The 22335-nt window shown below is 35.8% G+C and overlaps 1 protein-coding gene across 1 annotated transcript in view; it reads left to right on the top strand.

Moving 5' to 3' along the window:
• LOC105528199 (neurexin-1) overlaps window positions 1–22335 on the top strand; it is a gene marked incomplete at its 3' end in the record, with an annotated part of 881468 nt that overhangs the window by 428101 nt on the left and 431032 nt on the right. The window contains exons 5-7 of the mRNA XM_011964822.1: window positions 14548–14849; window positions 16922–16945; window positions 17984–18145. Of these exons, the coding sequence (XP_011820212.1) occupies window positions 14548–14849; window positions 16922–16945; window positions 17984–18145 (488 nt within the window). The remainder of the gene's footprint in view (window positions 1–14547; window positions 14850–16921; window positions 16946–17983; window positions 18146–22335) is intronic.

The following is a 22335-nucleotide window of genomic DNA, read 5'->3' as shown; positions in this document are numbered from 1 at the left end:
AATTATACTCTTGTAGAAAGTTTTCCAGGTGATTCTGATGATCATCTCTGTTTTGCATCAACTGATCTAGAGACCCAGCTTTTCATCCCAACTTCACCTGTGCACCAGAGAAAATCTCATAAATATTATGGATCTCCCTCTTCCAACTATAAAGTTTATAATTCTGTGTTTTGCTTAGATCTCTGATAAAGATGCACAATTTAAATAAAGCTTATCACAATTCAGCTGAAATTCATTATTTACCTTGGACCCTAAGATCTAAATTTATGTCAAAGGTAAAACTAAAAAAGAGATGGTAATAATTTCATCATCCTAAGAAAGATTTTTTTAAAAATATTAGATCTAAATACTAACTTGTGAACCATGCCAGGTGTTAATGAATGATCAGGCTGTTCCCTCACAGCCATTCCCCGGCCTGTCCCTGCTTTATAATCTTGTCCCCTCCTCCCTATTCCAACCACAAAGACTGATCTGGCAATTGGCTTCTAACACAAGTAGATCCATCCAAGTTTTCTGATTTGCAGAATTCAGAACCTGAAAAGAATGACTTCGAGTTCAGTGGAGCTGAATTATATGAGTGGTGCAAGCCTAGAGGAGACCAGGAACTGTGAATTCAAGAGGCTGGTTTTCCCAGAGTATCTTCCACTCCAAGAATTGGTGGTTTAGCAATTCCTTCTATTCTGTGACTTACCTCAAGTCTTTCTCATAAATTCTGTGTGTTTTCACTTAATCTGTAACTCTATTGAACTTGGGACAGGAATAAAATCCTAAGGAATCCATCTTATTTAATGAAATAACTTATCTCCTATGCATTTAGAATGATGCTGGTTTTATATACCCTTGAGATAATTGAGAAAACAGTACTCAAATCAGATAGGGAATCTCAGATGAAAAATATTGAGCTAGAGAACGTTGATTAATGTTGTTTTCAATACAGCTATGATAGATGGTGTAAGGGAAGTTATGGAAGACCCAGTATGTAATTAATAAGAATACTTTCCTATCTTTATATTAAATATCTTAATTTTTAAAAAGTCTGAAAATGCAGCATAACAGAATATCTATGTTCATTATATTGAAGGAAAGTCAGACTCAGCTACATTTCCTGCTCTTGGACATGTAGCACCAACCATAAAGTGAGGAACTGAACCTAGGACTCCTAATTTCAAATTATGGTCTATATCCATAGAGCCCATAGGAAAACACTAGTCAGTATTGATTGATCCTTCTACACTTTTACTGGCTAAATATGTCTAATTTCAAATTAAGACTTATAGTATATAATATTAGCTTTCTTTTAAAATATTTTATTTTTCTACGCATATTTTTGCAATTATATGAAGAAGTACTTTAAATTTGGGGACAAATAATCAAACACAATCTGTAACACTCTGGCAAATCCATTGAAGGTGTTGTTTTCTGGGTTGTGGAAGAAAGGTGATTAGGAATAGGAAATTTACATCTAGTAGGGTGTGAATACAAGGACTTTCCATATTCCTTTGTCTTTCTGAGTTTGTAAGTCTTCACAGAATAATAGGAGAGCTAGCTCTAGAAGCACAAAGAGGTAGGTGTTACTATGGGTAGTTCTTTTTAAAAGCAGCAGCCATCAGAAATCTTTAAAGACATTTTAACTCTAGCATGTTGCCTGATTTTGACAGCAGGAGAGCAATTGAGTTTGGCACAGAATTGGGCTTCAATAAATGTTTATTGAATGAATCAGTGAAACAGTGGCTCAATAAATCAACAATGTTATAGAACCATAGAGTTTTAGAATTGAAAGAAACACTGGAGATCACAGTCTGCCTGTGTCACTTTGCCAGGAAGGAAAATGAGGCCCAGTAAGGCTAAGTAGGGTGGTCAAGGGCAGAGCTGAAAAGTGTCCAAGAAGAAACCAGTGTTACACTCTCATAATTCTTAGCCTGATGCATTTCTCTGAGCAAATAAAATAATAAATAGCAAATATTTTATAAAATTATTTTGCAAGTCACTCAGGTACAAACTTGTTTAAAAGAATAAACCATCAATAGAAGTGTGTATTTTGTTTCTTTTTTTTTTTTTTTTTTAATTTACCATACTTCCATCTCGTTCTTATGTCATGAACCTTAATTAACCAAGTGCTCCTAGAATTAGGGTGTTGGGCATCGTAATATTTGGTAAAAAGCTGATTTTTTTAAACTGCTGGGTAGTGGTTTTAAATGTAGTGGTTACTTTAAAAATAATGATCATAACATCTAACATTAATTAATTGTCCACCATATGTTGAATGGAAATTTTTCTCATAGAATTGTTGATTAGAACCTTCTGAAAGAAAAGAATTTAAGTAGCCTTCATTGTAAATGGAACCTCCCTAAACTGGCCAGTTACCTTCCTCAGCATTTACTAGAGGACCGAAAGACTGACCCTTAAACTACTTCTAACTCCCCACTTCCACCTCCCTTATCTACCTAAGCAGTCAGGGATAGGTAAGCACAGGGTCTTTAAGGCATAGGCTCTGTAAAACATATTGTTAGTGAAGAGGTTTGCTTTTTTTACCCAAAATAACTGCGGGAATGAATTATTATAGAATCACATGTAGAGCCTGTGTATGCTGGGAAAAAAAATGAAAGCTGGTGTTCTGCATTCGCAATGCATGACTTTGTATGCATCAAACTTGCTGGCCTGCCCTATGTCTTTCTGAGGAGGGAAGAAGAGGACTGGCAGGCTAGAAGGAGGGGACAAGAAGAATTTAACCTGGCCGAGCGCAGCGGCTCACTCCTGTAATCTCAGCACTTTGGGAGGCCTAGGCAGGCAGATCACAAGGTCAGGAGATCGAGACCATCCTGGCTAACATGGTGAAACCCCATCTCTACTGAAAATACAAAAAAACAAAAAAGAAAAATAGCTGGGCATGGTGGCGGATGCCTGTAATCCCAGCTACTCAGGAGGCTGAGGCAGGAGAATGGCGAGAACCTGGGAGATGGAGGTTGCATTGAGCCAAGATCATGCCACTGCACTCCAGCGTGGGCGACAGAGCGAGACTGCGTCTCAAAAAAAAAAAAAAAAAAAGAATTTAATCTGCACTATCAACATTTGGTACAACCAGAATGCCCACAGGCATCGGTAAAGAAGATATCCCTTTGAGGCTTTGGCTTGAGCCACCTAGCCAGTATTACTCACAAGAAGGCCACTAGCTGGACCAGGGGATTATAGCAGTCAGATGCTATGAGGTGTTGTGTGAAGGTTAGAGCTGGGAGATGAAACAGATGAATTTCTCTTTCTCATGTTGTTGACTGCTGTTGGGAAGTCACATGGAACACTAGTGAGTTTACTGAATGAAGGCAGCAAAGATCAGTAAGGGTGAACCAGAGAAGCAGGTACAGCCCATAGAAAGAGGACTACATGAATAACCACTGTTCTTTTCTCTTCCCCTCATCAGCTCCATCCCAATAAACTGGAAGGGCCAGGTATTGAAGCAGGGGTGATGGTAAGGTACCTAGAGACATACTATGTCTTCCTCCTCCACTTCAACTTAAAATGATGACATTATTAACTTATAAATTAGCCCAAACTTTTAAAAACAAAAAGTGACCACAAATTCAATGATTCTGCCCAAGATATTAAGAGATGGGGAAAATAAGTAACTTAATGTTTAAAAGCAGTAGATGAAGAAATATAATATATATGCATCAATATTGTTTATATCCCACAAATATATACCATGGATTGATAGTCTTTAAAAAACTTATTATGCATATATTGTTTAATCCTTACAACTGCCCTATAAAATATATCCTAGTATTATTGTCTTCATTTACTGACAAGAAAACTATGACTTTAAGGTGATTATTTACCCATGTGCTCACAGTGTGAGTGGTATTTGAACCCCGGTATATACATGACTTCATAGCCCATACTCCTATGTTCTATAACTTCATAAATGTTGAACTCACTGCTTTTACTTCCATGCCTACCCAGAGTTTATTTTCCACACAACAGCCAGAATTATATTTTTGAGATGTAAATCAAACCATGTCATTCCCCTAACTATAAAACTCTAGTAGCTTCCCATTGTGCATGGAATAAAATCAGAGTTTGACCAAAATTTAGAAGGACTTACATGACGTAGGCCCGTCCCACAGCTCTGATTTCATTGTATTCCCACATTGCCCCAGTGTCACTGTGCTCAATGCTCACTGGATTTTTTCTATTCTTTCTATTCTTTGTCCAGATCTTCCCAGAAGTGGTTCCTCAGCATTAAGGTCTCAATTTAATTGTCATTGTCTCATAAAGCTTTCCCAATCATCTAAATCAACTTCCCTGCTCTAGTTATCGCACACCTTCATTGCACTCTTTTGCTTGCTCAGTTTCACATATAACTCACTTATACTTGATTCACTTATGGTTATCTCTCCATCACTGGTTTGGTGAGAGTGGGGACCCTGAAAACCTTATTTACTGTTGTATTTCTAATATCTAGAATAGTGCCTCCAAATGGTCATCTAATATATAATCATAAAGCGAACAATACCTGAGTGAATATTAACCTCCTTCTCAATGATAATTTTAGTGTTAGGGGATTTGCCATGTATTACCTTTGGAGTCAATGCTTTTTCTGTGTTGAAATCAAATATATGCCATAGGTTTTCAGTGTTCCTTCTCTTGTGCTCCTAGTGTGAAGAGTGGTATTCAACAATTCAAGTGTTCCTATTCTATACTGATTTTGGTGTATACTGACCTAATTCTTTGCATTATTTTAATAACAAGTTAGCATTCTATCTGAAAAAAAAAAAAAAAAAAAAAAAAAAAAACAATAAAACAAACCAAAAAACTTTGGTCAAGCCTTCTATGAAGCAGAGGAATGGATGGAGTTGCAAAAGTACATTTCTTCCCATCCAGCATGATTCCTCGTTACACTTACCACATATTTATTACTCTCTCCTCTACTTAATGTTCTGGGGATATCAAGATAATTTTAGATTTTTTCTTTCTTTTAAAAAACTGCCATTCTTTTTTAAAAACATAGGAGACTTTGAGTTAGCAGTATATATTTCCTGCATTTCTAAGTGTTACTAACTTTAAAATGTTCCAAGTTCACTTAACTACAGTAATTGGAAATGTGACAGCCCAGGCCCATTTGTTTTCATTGAATCAGTTTACATCCAGAATACATGATAGTTTTCAGTTGCAGCAGTGTATGAACAAAGACATTTCTAGGGAGAACCATAAATGCAGTTGCATGAACCTTCTTAATTATATTCACTAATAATGATGACTTGTTAGACTATACCAGGAGTTATACACCCTTTACATTTCTCCAGAAGAGTGGCACTAAGTTTACAAACCCACAGAGAATTTTGTTGTAATATTGCCTAAAGGTGAAACATGTTGAGAATAAAAATTCAGAGATTATTTCCAATGATTTAAAGCCTGGGCTCTCTGCTGGGGTGCATATTAAATAGATATTTGATACATCTACACACTGATCAGAGCTCTCTGATTCTTCCCCCCTGCTGCCAGGCTTTTTATTTCCAATGAAAAGATGCAAAATAATTCATCTGGATGTTTATTCCTTAAGAACAGTGCCATGATATCAATATATATTTTGCCTTTAATACTTATTTCAGATACAAGAGACACAAAGTTGTCTTTATCATTCTTAAAAGATATTCTAAATTGCAGTACTGTAAGAATCTGTTCATAACAACAAGACTCTCACACTTTCATGTACACTAGAATCACCTTGGGGATCAGGTTACAGTACAGAGTTTGCACCAGTAAGTTGGGGTGGAGGGAGCCTTGAAATTCTAAATTTCTCATAAGCTCTAAGTGATGCTGATGATACTGTCCTTCGAACCACAGTTCAAGTAGGACGTATCGAGATCATTATTTTGTTAAAGCAATTTCACTTGTACCAACTCTTTCCTCTCCCTGTGAAAATTCTCCTTTCCTCTGCTGTTGCCTTCCAAGATGCTATCATCTGTATATAGTTTAAAAAATTGCATTCTATAATTCAGAACAGTTTACGAGATGACCACAATATTTGGATAAATTAAATTATAAATTTTTAGAATTAGAGACCACCCCAGTCTGATTCTAGGGAGAAAGAAGCAATTGGCTATTCTTTGGGTTTAGTTAAATAGATCAGTTTCTCAGAATATATTGCCTTGACCAAGTTGCTAATAAGATGATTTCATAGTTACATTTATTTACTTCATATCCATTTCATAAATGAGGACTGTTTATAAATACAAAATACTTGTACATCTCCTTGAATATAATTGTATTATTATAATTTACTTATTTATTAAGTAATCATTAATTGGTACCCAGAAAATTTCAGATTTCTTTCAGAGAATCTTTATAAAGTCCATATTCATGAAGCTACTTTTAATTTTCATTGTGTTAATGATTTTCTTCAGGTTAAAAAATGCTAGCATTTAGTTCTTATAGATTAGATTGTGGGGATTTGAATCTGACTTAGGCCCAGAAATTGAAATGCTGCACACCGAGTGAATGCCAGGATCATTTGTTCATTCCTTTCCCTGTGTGTCTCATTTTGTTGTTGTTGTTGTTGTTGAGACAGAGTCTCCCTTTGTCGCCCAGGCTGTCGCGATCTCAGCTCACTGCAAACTCCGCCTCCCGGGTTTACGCCACTGGGACTACTGGCGCCCGCCACCTCGCCCGGCTAGTTTTTTGTATTTTTTAGTAGAGACGGGGTTTCACCGTGTTAGCCAGGATGGTCTCGATCTCCTGACCTCGTGATCCGCCTCGGCCTCCCAAAGTGCTGGGATTACAGGCTTGAGCCACCGCGCCCGGCCATGTGTCTCATTTTATATGTAGAACTAGTCAGTCCAGCCAGACACAGAATGGCCTGTTTGGTTCCCAGCGCCTTTGGTTATTTTAACAGATGCAAATCAATTGCACAATAGGACTGGAAAATTATCGTACTAGAGTTTTGGAACATGTCCTGTTTTCTTTTGCAGAAATATGCTCAAATTTAAGATGCATTTAGTTTTTGGTAATGAATTAGAAGCTCATTTTATGGCAATGTCTGGAAATTAGGAAGAACCTGAGACTGGTATCAAGACGGCAAGGATTATATTCTGACTTTTCCTCAGTTAGTTATGTGACCACAGTTTTGTCTGTTTGGCCCTCACACTGTTCATCAAATAAATGATGGCACTGGACTAAATAATGTCAAAGTCTAACTTAGCTTTCATATTTAATGACTTCAAGCATGTCATCAACAGTCCTGGGTCTTCTTTTGAATTATTTGACGGAAGCTTGACAATTTATTTCTGGATTGGTCTCGAGGTTTACCTAAGTGAGATAAATCTTTAAGAGTGAATATTTTATAAATCTTGATTACTCGCTGCAGAACAAGAGAAGTTAGACTCAGAATTTACATGTGTTGAATCACAGTTGGTAATTTTAGAATGTCTTATGACATGTATTAGGTAGAAAGCCAAATGAAAGAGTGAACTACTCTCCCTTGAAAGTAATGCGATTTTTCCTTGTGGTAATCAATTTATTGTTTTAATTTCTAAGTTACATAGTTTGTGGCAAATAAGAAAATACTACATTTCTTAGGGACTGAGGATTTAATTTGATACAAATTTCAATAAGTAGACTTTCCTGTTCTGCTTTTCTAAAGTTGTTTTTTCTTATAGCAGAGACAGCCAGGCTTATTTGTTTTAATAATGCAAGCTTCTAAGTGTACATCTGCTTGGTCAAAGATGTTTTGAGCACAATATTTTTGTATATTTGACTTCTAGAATAGAAAAATAAATGAAGCAGGGCTCTCACCAAAATATCTTTTTTCATTCATTTGTTTTTTCATGTATTGATTTTAGCTTCTGGTTTATGTTGAACATGATCTTAGAATCATATAACTATGGTAAAACCTTCCAACCTGTGTGATTTGGGATTGTATATATGAAGAGTAATATAATCAAGAATAATAATATTGGCTAGTTTTTTGGCATACAAAAATGGCCTGACATTCTTCATGTAATTGGGGATGGTGGGACTTCGTTCTGCCCACAGGCATCCTTGTCTTTAGGATGTATGGTAATTTCTCTGCAGATTATTTATTTGATGAAACAGTTCAGTGAATTTAGAAGATACAGAGGCATTGGGTCAAATCAATGAGATTCTATTCTACGCACAGGTAATGCAAAGGAGCATTGTCCCGAGAATCAATTTTTGTGTGAACTTAGAAAGTCATTTAACCTATCTTTGTTTAACTTTCTTTTTTTGTTTTTCCATAAAGTAGTGTCAGTGATTCTTGGCATTGAAACCAACCCATTTGTTCAATCTACCGTCTAAGGTTTGACCACCTTCTACAACATCCAATGAAATGGTTCAGTTATGGTTAACTTTTTTTCTGTGATGAGAAGTTTGTTTTTTTTATCAAAAAAACTTAAAGTTGAACTTACCCTCAGACAATTAGATGAGCAAGAACTGTGAATTTTCTAAGTTATAGTGGGTTGGATATGGAATAGGACTGAAATCCCATGGCAGCCTCTTAAATCTTTTCCTCCAACTTTATGGCAACAAAAACCAATTGTAGACTATTAGAAAGATGCTTCAAGTTTTTAAATTTTACTTTTTCCCAATTTTATCAAGACATTTCTATGGTTAGAAATAGAGGCTCTTTTCATCTTGATATCAATCCATTAATCAACACATTTAAGATATGGACCTTCAAACAATTACTACCATGCAGCATATGTATTTATTTTTTTTAATCTTACGGGATTACTCTTAAGAGCAAATGGTAATTAAAGGATATTAATGTTTATTGAAAATTTGTAAAAAGTAACAATTGAAATTATTACTATTGGCTTTATTTTAGCTTTTACTATTAATAGTAGTATTAATAGGAATAATGTTTTCTCATATCATCCTATTAATCAGGAAGAAAATACTTCATCAGATGAATTCATTTTGTGCTTAATCATCCAGATTATTCAAACATTTTATTGAAATATAGTATTTATGCTGATAAATGTGGCATAAATGTATGGGTAAATTAATTTTTTGCACACTTAGCACACCCAACACTTAAATCAAGAACAACATTAATTGTACCCCAAGAATTCTCCTCACTGTTAGCCCCTCTCCATCTCTACCAAGGGTAGCCACTGTCTTGATTTACAACAGAGGCTAGTTATGCTTGTTTTTAAAATTTTTATATAAATGGAATCAGAACTATGTTCTCTTTTGTGTCAGGCATTTTTTTAGCTAAACATTATTACTGTGAGATTTGTCTGTATTTCTGTTGCAGTTGTAGCCCATATATTCACATTGTTATTTAATATTGTGTGACTATACTGAAATGTATCCATTCTATTATTGGTTGTTATTTCAGTAGTGTTAAGTTTTAGATTATTTTTGCAGAGTACCTCTATAAACATTCCACTATGCTATTCTGATGCTGTGTGTATTTTTTTGTTGTTGGATGTATGCTTATGAGTGGAATTGGTGGATCATAGGGTAGGCATGAGTGCAACTTTAAAAGAGAATGCCAAACAGTTTCACAAAATAGTTCCTACCAATAATGTATGAGACTTCTAGCTGCCCCACATCCTCACTGACACTGGATTTTTTTGTATTTTTCATTGTATTCATTCTGTGGAGTGTGCTGTTATTTCATTATGGTTTTAGTTTGCATTTCTTTGAAGATAGCGTTTTATCCTTTAACATCTATTCAAGTATTTTATCCTTTTTTTCTCATTGACTTGTGTTGTGGTTTTGTTGTTGTTGTTGTTACTATTGATTTGTACGAGGTCTTTATGCACCCCAGATATAAGTATTTATTGACATTCACATGGCTATGGGTCTAATTTGTTTTTCATTTTCATTGTTTTAGCATATATTAGAAATGCAAATTTAGTTGGGACTTGTATTTAAAAATGGACGTAGACTTACTCTGTAAGTGTTCAGCAGAAACACATGGGTAAACACTCTGCTGCTTAGTATTTGTATATAGAATAGCACAAAGCTTACCTACAAAGATTGTAAGGTAGAAAATGATTAGAAGAAACATAATATTCTTATAAATATATTGTGAAAAACAGAGTGATTTTTGTATTTTCATGTAGTATATATGGTCTTTCATGAAAAAGAACATAGGAAGAAATATTTTCCCTGCTTAGATTTATGTCCCATGTATGGCATTTTAAGGTAATTGCATATTCCACAGAGTGAATTTTTTCCAAAACTATGTGGTTGCCTTTAATGTAAATTTGAATTACTTAAATTTGGAAGTAAACAATACAAAAGAAATGATATATTTTCATTTTTAAGTAATGGGAATATCATAGTGTTAAAAAGACATCAACACCCATATAACTTCAAAGCTTATGACATAGTGAATTGCAAACTGTTTATTATTTTTCCCTTTAGGCATACCACATTATCTGGCAAACAGAACCTTTGTTGAGATTTTATTCTGAGTTATACAGATTTGAAATGATACAAAATATCTTGGATAAAATTCTACAGCCTTCTTACTGGACCACACCTCTTCAACCTCCAAAACTTTATAATTTAGTTATTTAAATGGAATCTTTCTTAATATATTACATGCTTCCCTGCCCTTTTAAACTGAGTAGACTAAAACACAATTAGAATTTTCTTACTAAGACATATCTTCACAAAGTTTTTCTTTTTTCTCTTTTTTTCTTTCTTTCACAATGCTATATGTCACTTCTTTCTGACACAGGTGGCATGGCATATTAGACAGAACCTGGATTAGTAGACTGAATCCTGGTGCCACTTCTATTACTGTCACATTTTATGAATTTGAGGGTCATTTAAACTCCATGAGCCTCGTTTTCTTAATAATATAAATTAATGGGTTGGGCTATAGTAGTGTCTTTAAGGCTCCCACTGGCTCAGAGATCTACTTATTCGGTGGAAATGTAAAATTTCACAAATATCATATTCAGATAAGTGGATCTCTCTCGTGTGGGTGTGTGTGTGTGTATGTGTGTGTATGTCTGACAAAAGTTTCCATAGATCGCCTCTCTAGATTAAATCCTTCATCATGTAGAATTGATTTTGGGAAACAAAAGGATGTAAAGATCCAATTTCACTTTTCTCTTATAGAAAACCAATTGTCCCAGCAACCTTTATTGACCTCTGTATGTTTTGCTAACTTATCTGCAATGCCAGACAATATACATATAAATTGTTTTCATATATGCTTATTAGTATGCACACGCACGCACAGACACACACACATTTATATATATGAACCAGAATCCTCTTGACTACCTATCATCAAAGGAGCAGAATAATAAGCAATGAGAAATGAGTTGAAAGAATTGGCAAATATTTAGTTTATTGATCATGGTTAACTGTTTTCTAAGGACTGAGACCCAAGTTCTTTATAACATGTGAAATTGCCATGGGATTGCATAATGCCAAAATAAACTTATTACAGTTGGTCAATTTTTATCTTATCAGCTTCAGCAGTATATAAAAATTACTTTCAGTAGCCTTGGCAAAATGTGGAATTATTTTCTTTTCATTTTTATGTCAATTTCATGGCTATTAAGTGGTACCTGAATATAGTTTGATTTTGGCCATTTCCTCAATACTAATAGGTATGAACATCTCTTCATTTACTCATAAGTAATACATATCTATTTTTCTATGAAATTACATTTCTTTTGTCTATTTTTCTCCATTGGTTGTCTTTATTTTTGTATTTATTTGCTGAGATGCTTGGCATATTCTGGATTATAATCCTTTGTTGATTAATATGAAATGAAAATATTTTCTCCCAAATTGTTATTTAACTTCTTATTCTATGGTGTTATTGATGATCCAATATTCTTAATTTTAATGTAGATGAATGTATCAATATTTATTAGTGCTTTATTCTAATTTTAGAAATCCTTCCATTCTTTCATATCAAAATTTATTGTCTGACAAGTTTTCACAGATTGACTCTCTAAATTAAATCAGGCATCCATGTAGAATTGATTTTCGTGAACAAAATGATGTAAAGATCCAATTTCACTTTTTTCTTATGAATAACTGATTGTCCCAGTAACCTTTATTGACTAATCTATCCTCTGCACACTTATCTGAAATGCTTGACAGTAAAAATTGTTTTCATATATGCTTAACAATATTTTAAGTTTGATTATCATTATTCTCATTTTACCTATCCTAATACATTTTCTTAAGTACTATAATTTTGTAATAAATGTCCATCTTTACACAGGCAACTTCCTTCATCTTCTTTATCTGGCATATCATGGCTATTTGGGACTCTTTTTTTTTTTTCCTCATAGATTGTGCAGAAACAGCTTTTTACATTTATATTTTTAATCAATTGAGATTTTTATTAGGATTTTATTGAATCTATAAATCTATTTACATATGTTGGAACATTGATTGTCTCTAGTATACAAAACCCTAAATTCTTTCCAAAGTATCTTATTAAGCGAAATAAATTTGTAGATTATTTTAGTCTTTCAATTTGTGCATTGTATTTACTTATATGATGTGATTTTCTTTATTTATAATCTTTATAATGTTCATATAGTTTTCTTGTCTTCCTGCATTAGCTACAACGTCAAGTGTAGCACTGAATATAAATGTTGATAGTGGGAATCCTTGTGCTGTTTCTTATCTTAAAGAGAATATTCTAGATTTCATAATAACATATGACTTATGTTGCTTGTTTTAGATGATTTATCACATTTATCACATTAATTAGGCAAGCAGGAAGATACCTACTATTTATCACCAACGTATCAACTTTACCAGATGTCTGCACAGACATTATCTCATTGTATCTTCACATTCATTCTGAAAGATTGGTATCTCTAACCATTTTCAGAAAGCGAAATTCAAAAAACAAATAATTGTTCTAGTGACAGCTAGTGGCCAACCTGGAATCCAAACTCGTGTTTTGACCCACATTTTTCTCAGTATAACAGTAATATCTAGTTGTGCTTGTGCCCAATATTGAACCACTTGCCATGTTGGACTGACCAGGGGAGCAGACACCTGGACTATAACTTTCTGAGACAGGAATTAAGTCCATTGTGTTCACTTCATTATCCCCAATGACTGGTACTGGGCTTAACCCTTGGGAGGTGCTCGCCAATATTTTGAGTGTTTGAATGGGAGGGATTCACTATTATAGATTGAGATGTCCTTCCTATGACTCTTACTCAGAATTATTTGGTCTGAGTGATAGTCTTGGCTAATAATTTACTAGTAGTCAATGACTAATATTCCAGGACTCAATTCCTGGTGAATACCTCTAGGTGCTCACCATGATATTTATTGCTATGGTTTGACTACCTGTAGCCACTGACGGCATTTTCTACATCCAGGAAGGCAGGTCATCTGGCTTTGATGCGTTGAAAGTGATTTGAGCTCTGATTCCAGGACATGAGTTATTTGACAATCAAATGAAAATTTCTGAGATTAAAAACCTATTACAGGGGAGAGTGCAACACCTGCTGATGTATCAGCCCTCTCAGGGGCATGATAGTGATAGTATGTTGCCAGTGGGACAGATTAAGTTTCTCCAATACCTTTTATAATTATATGTTTATAGTTTATCAGAAGCTGATTCCCAATCATGCTGTCTCATTTTTCTTGGCACAGCATCATTATTGCCTAGAAAGTCAAGGGGACTTATGGCTTACATTCTTCCTTTGGTTCAACTCACCTCATCAGTGGGAGAAGTGTGTTCTTTCCAAATAGCCACCTTTCTATATGATCTGTCTAGCATCTTGTGAGATCTGCTTTGTTACTTCTAAATCTGGTAAAGACTAAGATACATAGAAAATGTTGAGACTTCATTTATATGCTATCCCCATGACGATGTGCTAGAATTCTTACCAATGTCATAACAGCCAGCCCTACCATCTGCTTGATGAGACCAGGGAATGGATCAATAATCCAGCTGACTCCATTAGACTTTCTATCGCTACTCCCTCCATCCAGAGAGAAAAAAAATGCACATGCTTTGTAGGAGATCTGTTTACTCCCAGACCAGATTCTATTTTTTTTTCTTTCCTTTCTCCTTACCAGATAATTTGTTATGGTCTCTCAATGATAAAACTGTTTGTCTCTTCATTGAAAAAGATCTTTGAATATAAATGCCTCACTGAAAATTAAAATAATACCTCAGTTGGATGGAGAGATGGAGAGAATGTTGAAAACATCCTGGAATCCATTGTTGTCAGCAGAGTGGAACCATCCAATATGCATTTATGGTACCTGATTCATGCCCTGGAGACATCTCAGAGCTGCTTTCTCTGATCAGAGCTCTTGCAGTGATACTGAAAAATTAATTGAATTTTCAAGAATGTCAGCTTTAGCTACTGCAGCTGATGGCCCAATAGTTGAGGAGATTTATTAAATATATACTGCCACCTACAGTACTATTTGACTGAGACAGGGTTCATGTCATGGAATCTAATTAAGCAGGGTTAATTTGGGGAGTGATTAGCTATTGTTTCTGTTAAGATCTGCTGATTTGCATAGTGTATTTGTTTACTTATGTATGTATCATCTGTTTTCCTCTAGGAAAAGAAGAATATATTGCCACATTCAAGGGATCTGAATACTTCTGCTACGACTTGTCTCAAAACCCCATTCAAAGCAGCAGTGATGAAATAACTCTGTCATTTAAAACCCTTCAGAGGAATGGACTGATGCTTCACACTGGGAAATCAGCTGATTATGTCAATCTTGCCCTGAAAAATGGAGCTGTCTCTCTGGTCATTAATTTGGGATCAGGGGCCTTTGAAGCACTAGTGGAGCCTGTGAATGGAAAGTTTAATGATAATGCCTGGCATGATGTGAAAGTCACCAGGAATCTGCGTCAGGTAACAGCGCAGTGGATAAGAGAGTAACTGGCTTTGTTTCTCGCTACAGCTGTGTGTGTGGTACTTGAAAACTCTAACAACATGATACAGGGCTCCTCAGAGTCACTTGCAAATTAACTTTTTCTTCTTCTGAGATGAATCTTCCTGCCATACTTGAGCAGGGGCATATCTAGAAAGTTCTGGGGGCCCAAAGGCTATTTTGATACAGGGCCATATGAAAATTTACAAGAGGGCTGCAAGGATATCCCTGCAACCTGCCCTTCCTGTGACGTGTGTGATTTTGTTGTGTTTCTGGTTTTTTGTTTGTTTAATATTAAATTATAGTTTTCATGGTGATCATTTGGAAGCATGCACATTGGGGTCATTAAATCACAGTTCCTTTTTTGTAGTCAAAACAATAGTGTTTGTGATTTGGGATTGTATCAGTCCCTACTCCCTCCTCCTCCCACCCCCAAAATGGGGACCAGAAAAGTCCCTGAGGGGAAAAATGACTTTAGGGGCTTACATATCTCCTGAAGGGTCTGATTTTGAAGATATTTTTATTTTTAGCATAGATACTTTAAGTTAAACCCCAAATGACTCTGGAAAGGCCAGTTAAGCTTCTAGGTGCCCATTTCTATTTGATTGTGTTTTTAAAAAATTTTTCGAGATGCTATATACTAGGAAAATATCAGCTATTTACTAAATCTATAGGTCCACATATACTGTATGTTTTTAATGAAAACATGATTACAGTATATATATATATATATATGGATGAAAATGAATAGATTGTCCTTTTATATTGAACATTGTAAGTTTGGGTATTATGTGAAACTTTATATTACAATGTATCATTTTGTTAAGTGTTGACAGTGACTAATTTTTTTGCCTTACATGCTGATCTTAAACTAATATTCTTAACATATTTGTTGTTTCTCTGAACAGTTGCAGAATGACCGGATTGTCTCTGGTTTTCCTTTACCAAAACAGCCCTCTCTTTCAGAGCTGTTAACTGTCTAACCTTTTCTTTCCTGCTTCTGAAAGGTTTAAACTATCTGAGCTAGAGAAACAAAAAGGAGCTTTAGGAATGTAGATTTAGTCTAGCTAAGGCAAACAAGTAAAACTGAAAGATTCTTGAGGACCCCAGACCTTCCAGATCCCTCACTGACATGGGAGGGGGACCTGCATGCTTCCACGTGCCTTTGGAGAGGGTCGGCCACCATCAGTACAGCTGTAGACCACGGGTTTCCTATAAGTCTGTCTCTTTGGTTTTCCTTTTTTAAATTTTTTCTCTCAGATATGCACAAAGAAACCGGAGGCTCATTTGAGAGAAGCACAGAAGGAAGGGTGGGGGCTTGAGGAGTCCACTTTCTAGATTTGCCTTTGCTCAGGTTACAAACCAAACTGCGAATTGGTAGCTCAAAGGAAACTTGTAGTTATACAGCCCGGGTGCATGTGTAGGAGGACAGATTAAACACAAATCCATTCTACTCATTCTATGTGTCAGGATCTTTGCTTTGTTTCATTGCAGTAAACTGTGACCCTAAAGTCCATCAATATGACCGAAGGAAGTTTTGAAGTTGAGGAGGAGTCCTTGTATGCTGTAAAATTGAGTAGTAGGGCAATGCCAACTGATTCCTACTAATTTCCTGGGGCTGGGGTGGGCCAGGGTGGAGGAGGGGCCAAGTATGGGCATAGGGCTGCAGTGGTCAGCTGAAAAGCTTTAGGCCTTTGAATCCCTTTTAGACTTTTCCAATGTCTCTCAGATGTACTCAGGAAGACAAAGGGAACATTGCCATGTGTCTGTTTCTGTCTAGTAGCGAATTATGAACAATAATAGCAGGAAAAATATTACCTCTGTGGGAGGCCTACTTGTTAGTCTGCTTTTTTCTTGTAAAATTTTTTTGCCCTTTTTCTATGTTACTAACATGCTTAATAACTAACATGTCATTCATGGAATGTTTCATTCTACTAACCGTTACCTGAATCAAAAAATGTACTAACATGGTAGAGACCATCATATTTTTTAAGTAACGATCGTTATTCTGTTCACAGTTTTTAATTTCCTTTCTCCCCCCTTCTCCACAAAGCACTCAGGCATTGGACACGCTATGGTAAACAAACTACATTGTTCGGTAGATATCATTCTAATTGTTTCTTATTTTGGGTTTGCCGTGTGTTTTCTTTCTTTCTTTTAACTGTAGACATCATTAACAAAAGAGGAACTGCGGTTGGTACTCTTCTGCTTACTTTGACCTCCTTCTTTTCATCTGTTGTTGACCTTCTTATTTTTTACCTGTTCCTGTCAACTTCTGTTTTCCAACTCACCTGTAGGGGCATCGTTAACGTTTCGAACGTTTTGCATCCAGCTGTGGTTAACACGGGATAAGACAAAATGGTGGCTGGCCCGAGTGACCGCAGGCTCAGCCAGTCTCTAACCATTCATGATGCATGGCATGGAAACTTGATTTGGGAATGCTGGAGATGCCACACCCACTCATCTTTACGTCATCACAAAGCAGTTGTTTTTTATTTTTTATTTTTTTTCCTTTGGATCTCCCTGTTTTCTTTCTTTCCTTTTCTGAACTGTACTGTACCTCTTGCATGTGCACATCAGCGTGTGCCGCTTCTACTGGTTGTTTTGCCTTTTCTCTCCCTTTGGCATGGACTTAGGCACTTGCATGCTGAACAATTGCTGCTCAATAGTGCAAATAGTGATGTTGCTGGAACTAGCTTGCGCCTTTTATGTTAACAAGGTGCACGTTGTGATTAGTTAATAACAGACAACTAAACTTTACTAATATGTACACCAGCAAAACTAACCTAGGAAGCATTTTACTAACACCATTTTTGTGTCTGCTCAATAACTTTTGAGTTGCAATAGGGATGATGCTGACACTAGTTCAATAATCAGTTAACTCTCTAACTAGTTTAGATCTCTTAGGGCTAGTTGAATAGAATCTAAGAATAAACCTCAAACAGACATGAAAATGGGTTCCATCATAGGTCTAAAAACAAAAACCAAACAAACAGAAAAAAGAAAAAAGCAAAACAAAAAAAAAAACAAACCAAAACACAAAACAGGCATATCCCAGGATTACAGTATCTAGGTCTGAGTATAGCGTGTCCTTTCCCTGTGCTTTGTTATCTAGGTGACAATATCAGTGGATGGGATTCTCACCACAACGGGCTACACGCAAGAAGATTATACCATGCTGGGGTCTGATGACTTTTTCTATGTTGGAGGCAGTCCCAGCACAGCCGACCTTCCAGGGTCACCAGTCAGTAACAACTTTATGGGCTGTCTCAAAGAGGTAAATATCGTTGTCATCAGAATCATTCCTAATTCATGATCTCATCATTTCAGATCCAGCATGAAAGCACCTTTGCTGAAGACCCGATGTTTCCAGACTCAAATGGAACAACTTTAAATTCAGTATTCCACTATTGTTTATGTAGGATTGGGGGAGGGAAAACAGCCCATAGATCATTCTGAAAGAATTAGGTTCCTCTTCTTTACTAGTCTGTAAGTAATTTACATTTGAGAGTTGTGTGGACAGTTGATATTAGCTGTAAAAGAAAGTCAAACAAAAAGAAGTACTGGGTCTAAAGTTAAGGTAATTGGTTTACTTGCTTATTTCTACCTAAATGCCATAGGTGTTATGTATACGGTGAAGACTTTTTTGAGTATTAAAAGAAAAAAAGAATAAAAAGAAATTAGGCTATAGGAGAAGGAACGACTATGTAATTCAAAACAAAACTAAAACAAAATAAGTCTGTATAATGAAATAATTTTGTTCCCTTATTTTCAACACGTTCTGGAGGAAGTAAAACTGTTTCATTTGTTATCTGATGAATTTACTTGATATTTATCTGAGCAAGAACGTCAAACTAAATGATATCAATAATTTCATCCCTCATTATCAGCTGTAGTTGCCTATTGTAACTTTGTATAAGATTGGGATTTGTTGGGTTTGGGGGAGAGAAAGATCAAGAAGTTCCTGAATTTCATTTTTTAATGAATATTTTCCATAAAAGCTACCTTTAAAAAATTTCATTCAGCCGGGTGCGGTGGCTCAAGCCTGTTATCCCATCACTTTGGGAGGCCGAGACGGGTGGATCACGAGGTCAGGAGATCGAGACCATCCTGGCTAACCCGGTGAAATCCCGTCTCTACTAAAAAATATAAAAAACTAGCCGGGTGAGGTGGCAGGCGCCTGTAGTCCCAGCTGCTCGGGAGGCTGAGGCAGGAGAATGATGTGAACCCGGGAGGCGGAGCTTGCAGTGAGCTGAGATCCAGCCACTGCACTCCAGCCTGGGCGACAGAGTGAGACTCCCTCTCAAAAAAAAAAAAAAAAAATTTTCATTCAGACACAATCCAATTTCTTTGGACTACTGGAACCAGAGGTTCCTCTTACATTGTATGGCTACAATTTAATTGCATAGATTTCTAAAAATCAAAGTTAAATAACTTTGAATTCACTAACTGTTAGCCATAGGTGTGGTTGATAAGCAGTGATGTACGTTGATTTATTCTAAAGTAAATAATTTAATCATATAAACTTGATTCAGTTAAGCATTAGAGAAAAACAATTACTACTGAATTATCCTTCCCTGTCTTCTCTTTATGTGAATATACTGGTTGATTTGTTGCCCAGTATGTGGATGTATATAGAATAGTCCTGAGGGAGATTTAAAAGTACAATAGTTTTAACAAACATGAGGAGGTGCAGTTCTGTAAGGCCACACCTACCCATGCTTTGTAGTAGGAGTGATAGATTACCTTTCAGAAAGTAACTTTTACTGTTTACAAATATGTAGTATGATCCAGGTTTGTGTTAAGCTGTGTAGAGGATGATAATCTAATAATTATTATTATTATTTATTATTACTATAGTACTAATATTTCCAGAGCTGTTATTTTGTGCTATTCTAAGAGCTTTATAGGAATCCTCACAATATAGGTAGACATTTTATTATTTGCATGTTTCAGACAAAGAAACTGAGATTTGAAGCAGGTAAGTTTCTTGGGGAAGGTCGCACAACTAGTAAGTATTAAAGTCTAAAGGTTAATTGAGGAAGTCTGATTTCAGTGTCCTTTGTGCCCTTAACTACCATAGTTAAGAGCCTTGTTGCAAGAGAAATGTTTGTTAGAGTTCCTAAAAGATTGTACAAACTCTCAAATATGTTATAAACTAAAACAATGTTTACAAATGTATAATAGACTGTGAGGATTGAAGTATTAAATTATTTAACACAGTTATTTGATTTAAAAAGCGTGTGAGATGAGTGAGAGTTCTAGAAGACAAGGAGAGAAACACAGAAGAGTCAGAACGTGAGCATCTCAGACAATGACTGATTGACGCAGGCAGGGACGGAGAAAGCATATCAGGTGTGGTAAAATAATGCTTAGATTTTATTAGAAGATTTCTGAAACTCCGTTCTAGTGATGGAAAGTGGAGGGCAGAGCCACATCCTCAATCACCCGTACCAACTTCCTCATTTTCACTGTGAGCCAGACCAAGTATAATCAGTCCCTACATCCTGCTTTATCTAGAGAACAGTAATCCTGCTTGGATTGGAAAAAAGAAGGGGAATCGAGGGATCTCTAGCAGAAATGGGAATCTAACTAAAGAATTCTTTTGGGCATCTTAAAAAAAAAAAAAAAAGAGGATTTCTGCAGTGAATCCCTGAGTTCAGCTGAGACACATAATCTTCTGATAATTCTGCGTAAGTGAAGCAGTTTTTTTGTGTGTGTATAAAGCTGCAGTTAATTGCCTTAATCTAAAATAACTCTAAAATAACAGTTTGAGATTAAACTGTGCTTCAGATTAACACCTCTAATTTATGAACTGATAAAGATTCCTTACCTTAGTATTATATATATATATATATATAGGCCTTTTAACCACAAAAAAACCACAATACCAAAAAATAAGTCAGGTGGTCTTCCAAGTGCCATGTTAGTTCACAGCTGGTAAATTCATAAAAGGAAGATTCACTCGTGCTGTTTTCACTATGGGGTTTGGATACAATTCACTCTTTTTTATTGATTAGACACCTTCCACCTCTGTCTTCTGCATCTGGGGTGTGTGTTATGTGTTTGAGGAAACATGGTCACTTTTTTCTTGACTTGTGTAATCTTTTTCATTTTATTTCTCCTGATGCACTATAGTTTGGAAGGATATCGGCACAATTAGTCTATAAATCAAAACATACCTAACTTGGAGGGCTTTTTCTTTCTTTTTTTTTTTTTAAGAGATGGAGTCTTGCTCTGTTGCCCAGGCTGGAGTGCAGTGGCATGATCTCGGCTCACTGCAATCTCCACCTCCCGGGTTCAAGCAATTCTCCTGCCTTAACTTCCCAAGTAGCTGGGACTAGAGGCACCACCACACCCAGCTAATTTTTGTATTTTTAGTAGTGACGGGTTTCACTGTGTGTTGGCCAGGGTGGTCTTGAACTACTGACCTCAAGTGATGTGCCCACCTTGGTCTCCCAAAGTGCTGAGTGTGGTGGTTCAAGCCTATAATCCCAGCACTTTGGAGGGCTGTTTAGTTGTTCATAGTTTCCATCCATGTCTGAACTGTTATCTATTTAGAAGTCCCTGGTCTTGTTACTTCTGAAATGAAATAGTGACAAAGTATCATGGATTCTGAGTTAAATCGCCTTATTTCAAATGGTCAGCTTTGTGGAGTTACTGAAAAGAGAGGGATATACCCATGTTCATTCTCATAGAATCTCTCAACAGTAAAGTCTATGTAAATTTTCCTGAACTCTAGCTTGGACTTCCTGGCCTATACCACACTGCATGTGTAAACCCTTAATATGACTTCATTTATTGGCTGATAACATTTTTGTTTTCAGTCTAGTATGTAGTCCCTCTTAGCATAACCAGTCTTGAAGGAGATTCTAATAACACCTTGTCTGAAGTTATGGGAGAAATTTTGGAGTGTTAGAATGGAAAAGATCTTGGAAATCATTTTCTAAGTTCAACTTTCTTCTTTTGGGGAAACAGACCTAGAGAAGTTACTTGACCAAGAGTAATGAAGGGAGTCCAGGAGGATTAGAATATAACACACTATCAAGTGAAATATAATATTTAAATGGCTGGTTCTATTTCATTGTAAACAATGGCACTCAAGGTATAAAAATACCACTTTCACAAATTTACACATTTATTCCTTAAAGATTAAAGAAATAAAAGGAAATCATTCAACATATTGAAACAACCTATAATCTCATATTAATTAGATGCAACTTAGGTCTTTCCCTTTTTACCTTTTAATAATGTCTATTTGAAATGAGACTTTGCTTGCATGTAGAACAACTAATCCTCAATTGGAAAGTTACTTTTATGTATGTGATTATCAAATTTCAAAATAAAATAAGATTAGTTCAAAATAATTTGGTGAAAACTAACCTGAACTTTATATGTTGCTTTGTTTAAAATGACAAGGAACTTTGAATGGCCAGGAATTCAAATAGAGATCAAAGTAGTTTTTTT

Source organism: Mandrillus leucophaeus, unplaced genomic scaffold, assembly GCF_000951045.1.
Source record: "Mandrillus leucophaeus isolate KB7577 unplaced genomic scaffold, Mleu.le_1.0 Scaffold709, whole genome shotgun sequence".
Taxonomy (NCBI): Eukaryota; Metazoa; Chordata; class Mammalia; order Primates; family Cercopithecidae; genus Mandrillus; species Mandrillus leucophaeus.
This window is presented reverse-complemented; position numbering and strand designations above follow the sequence as displayed.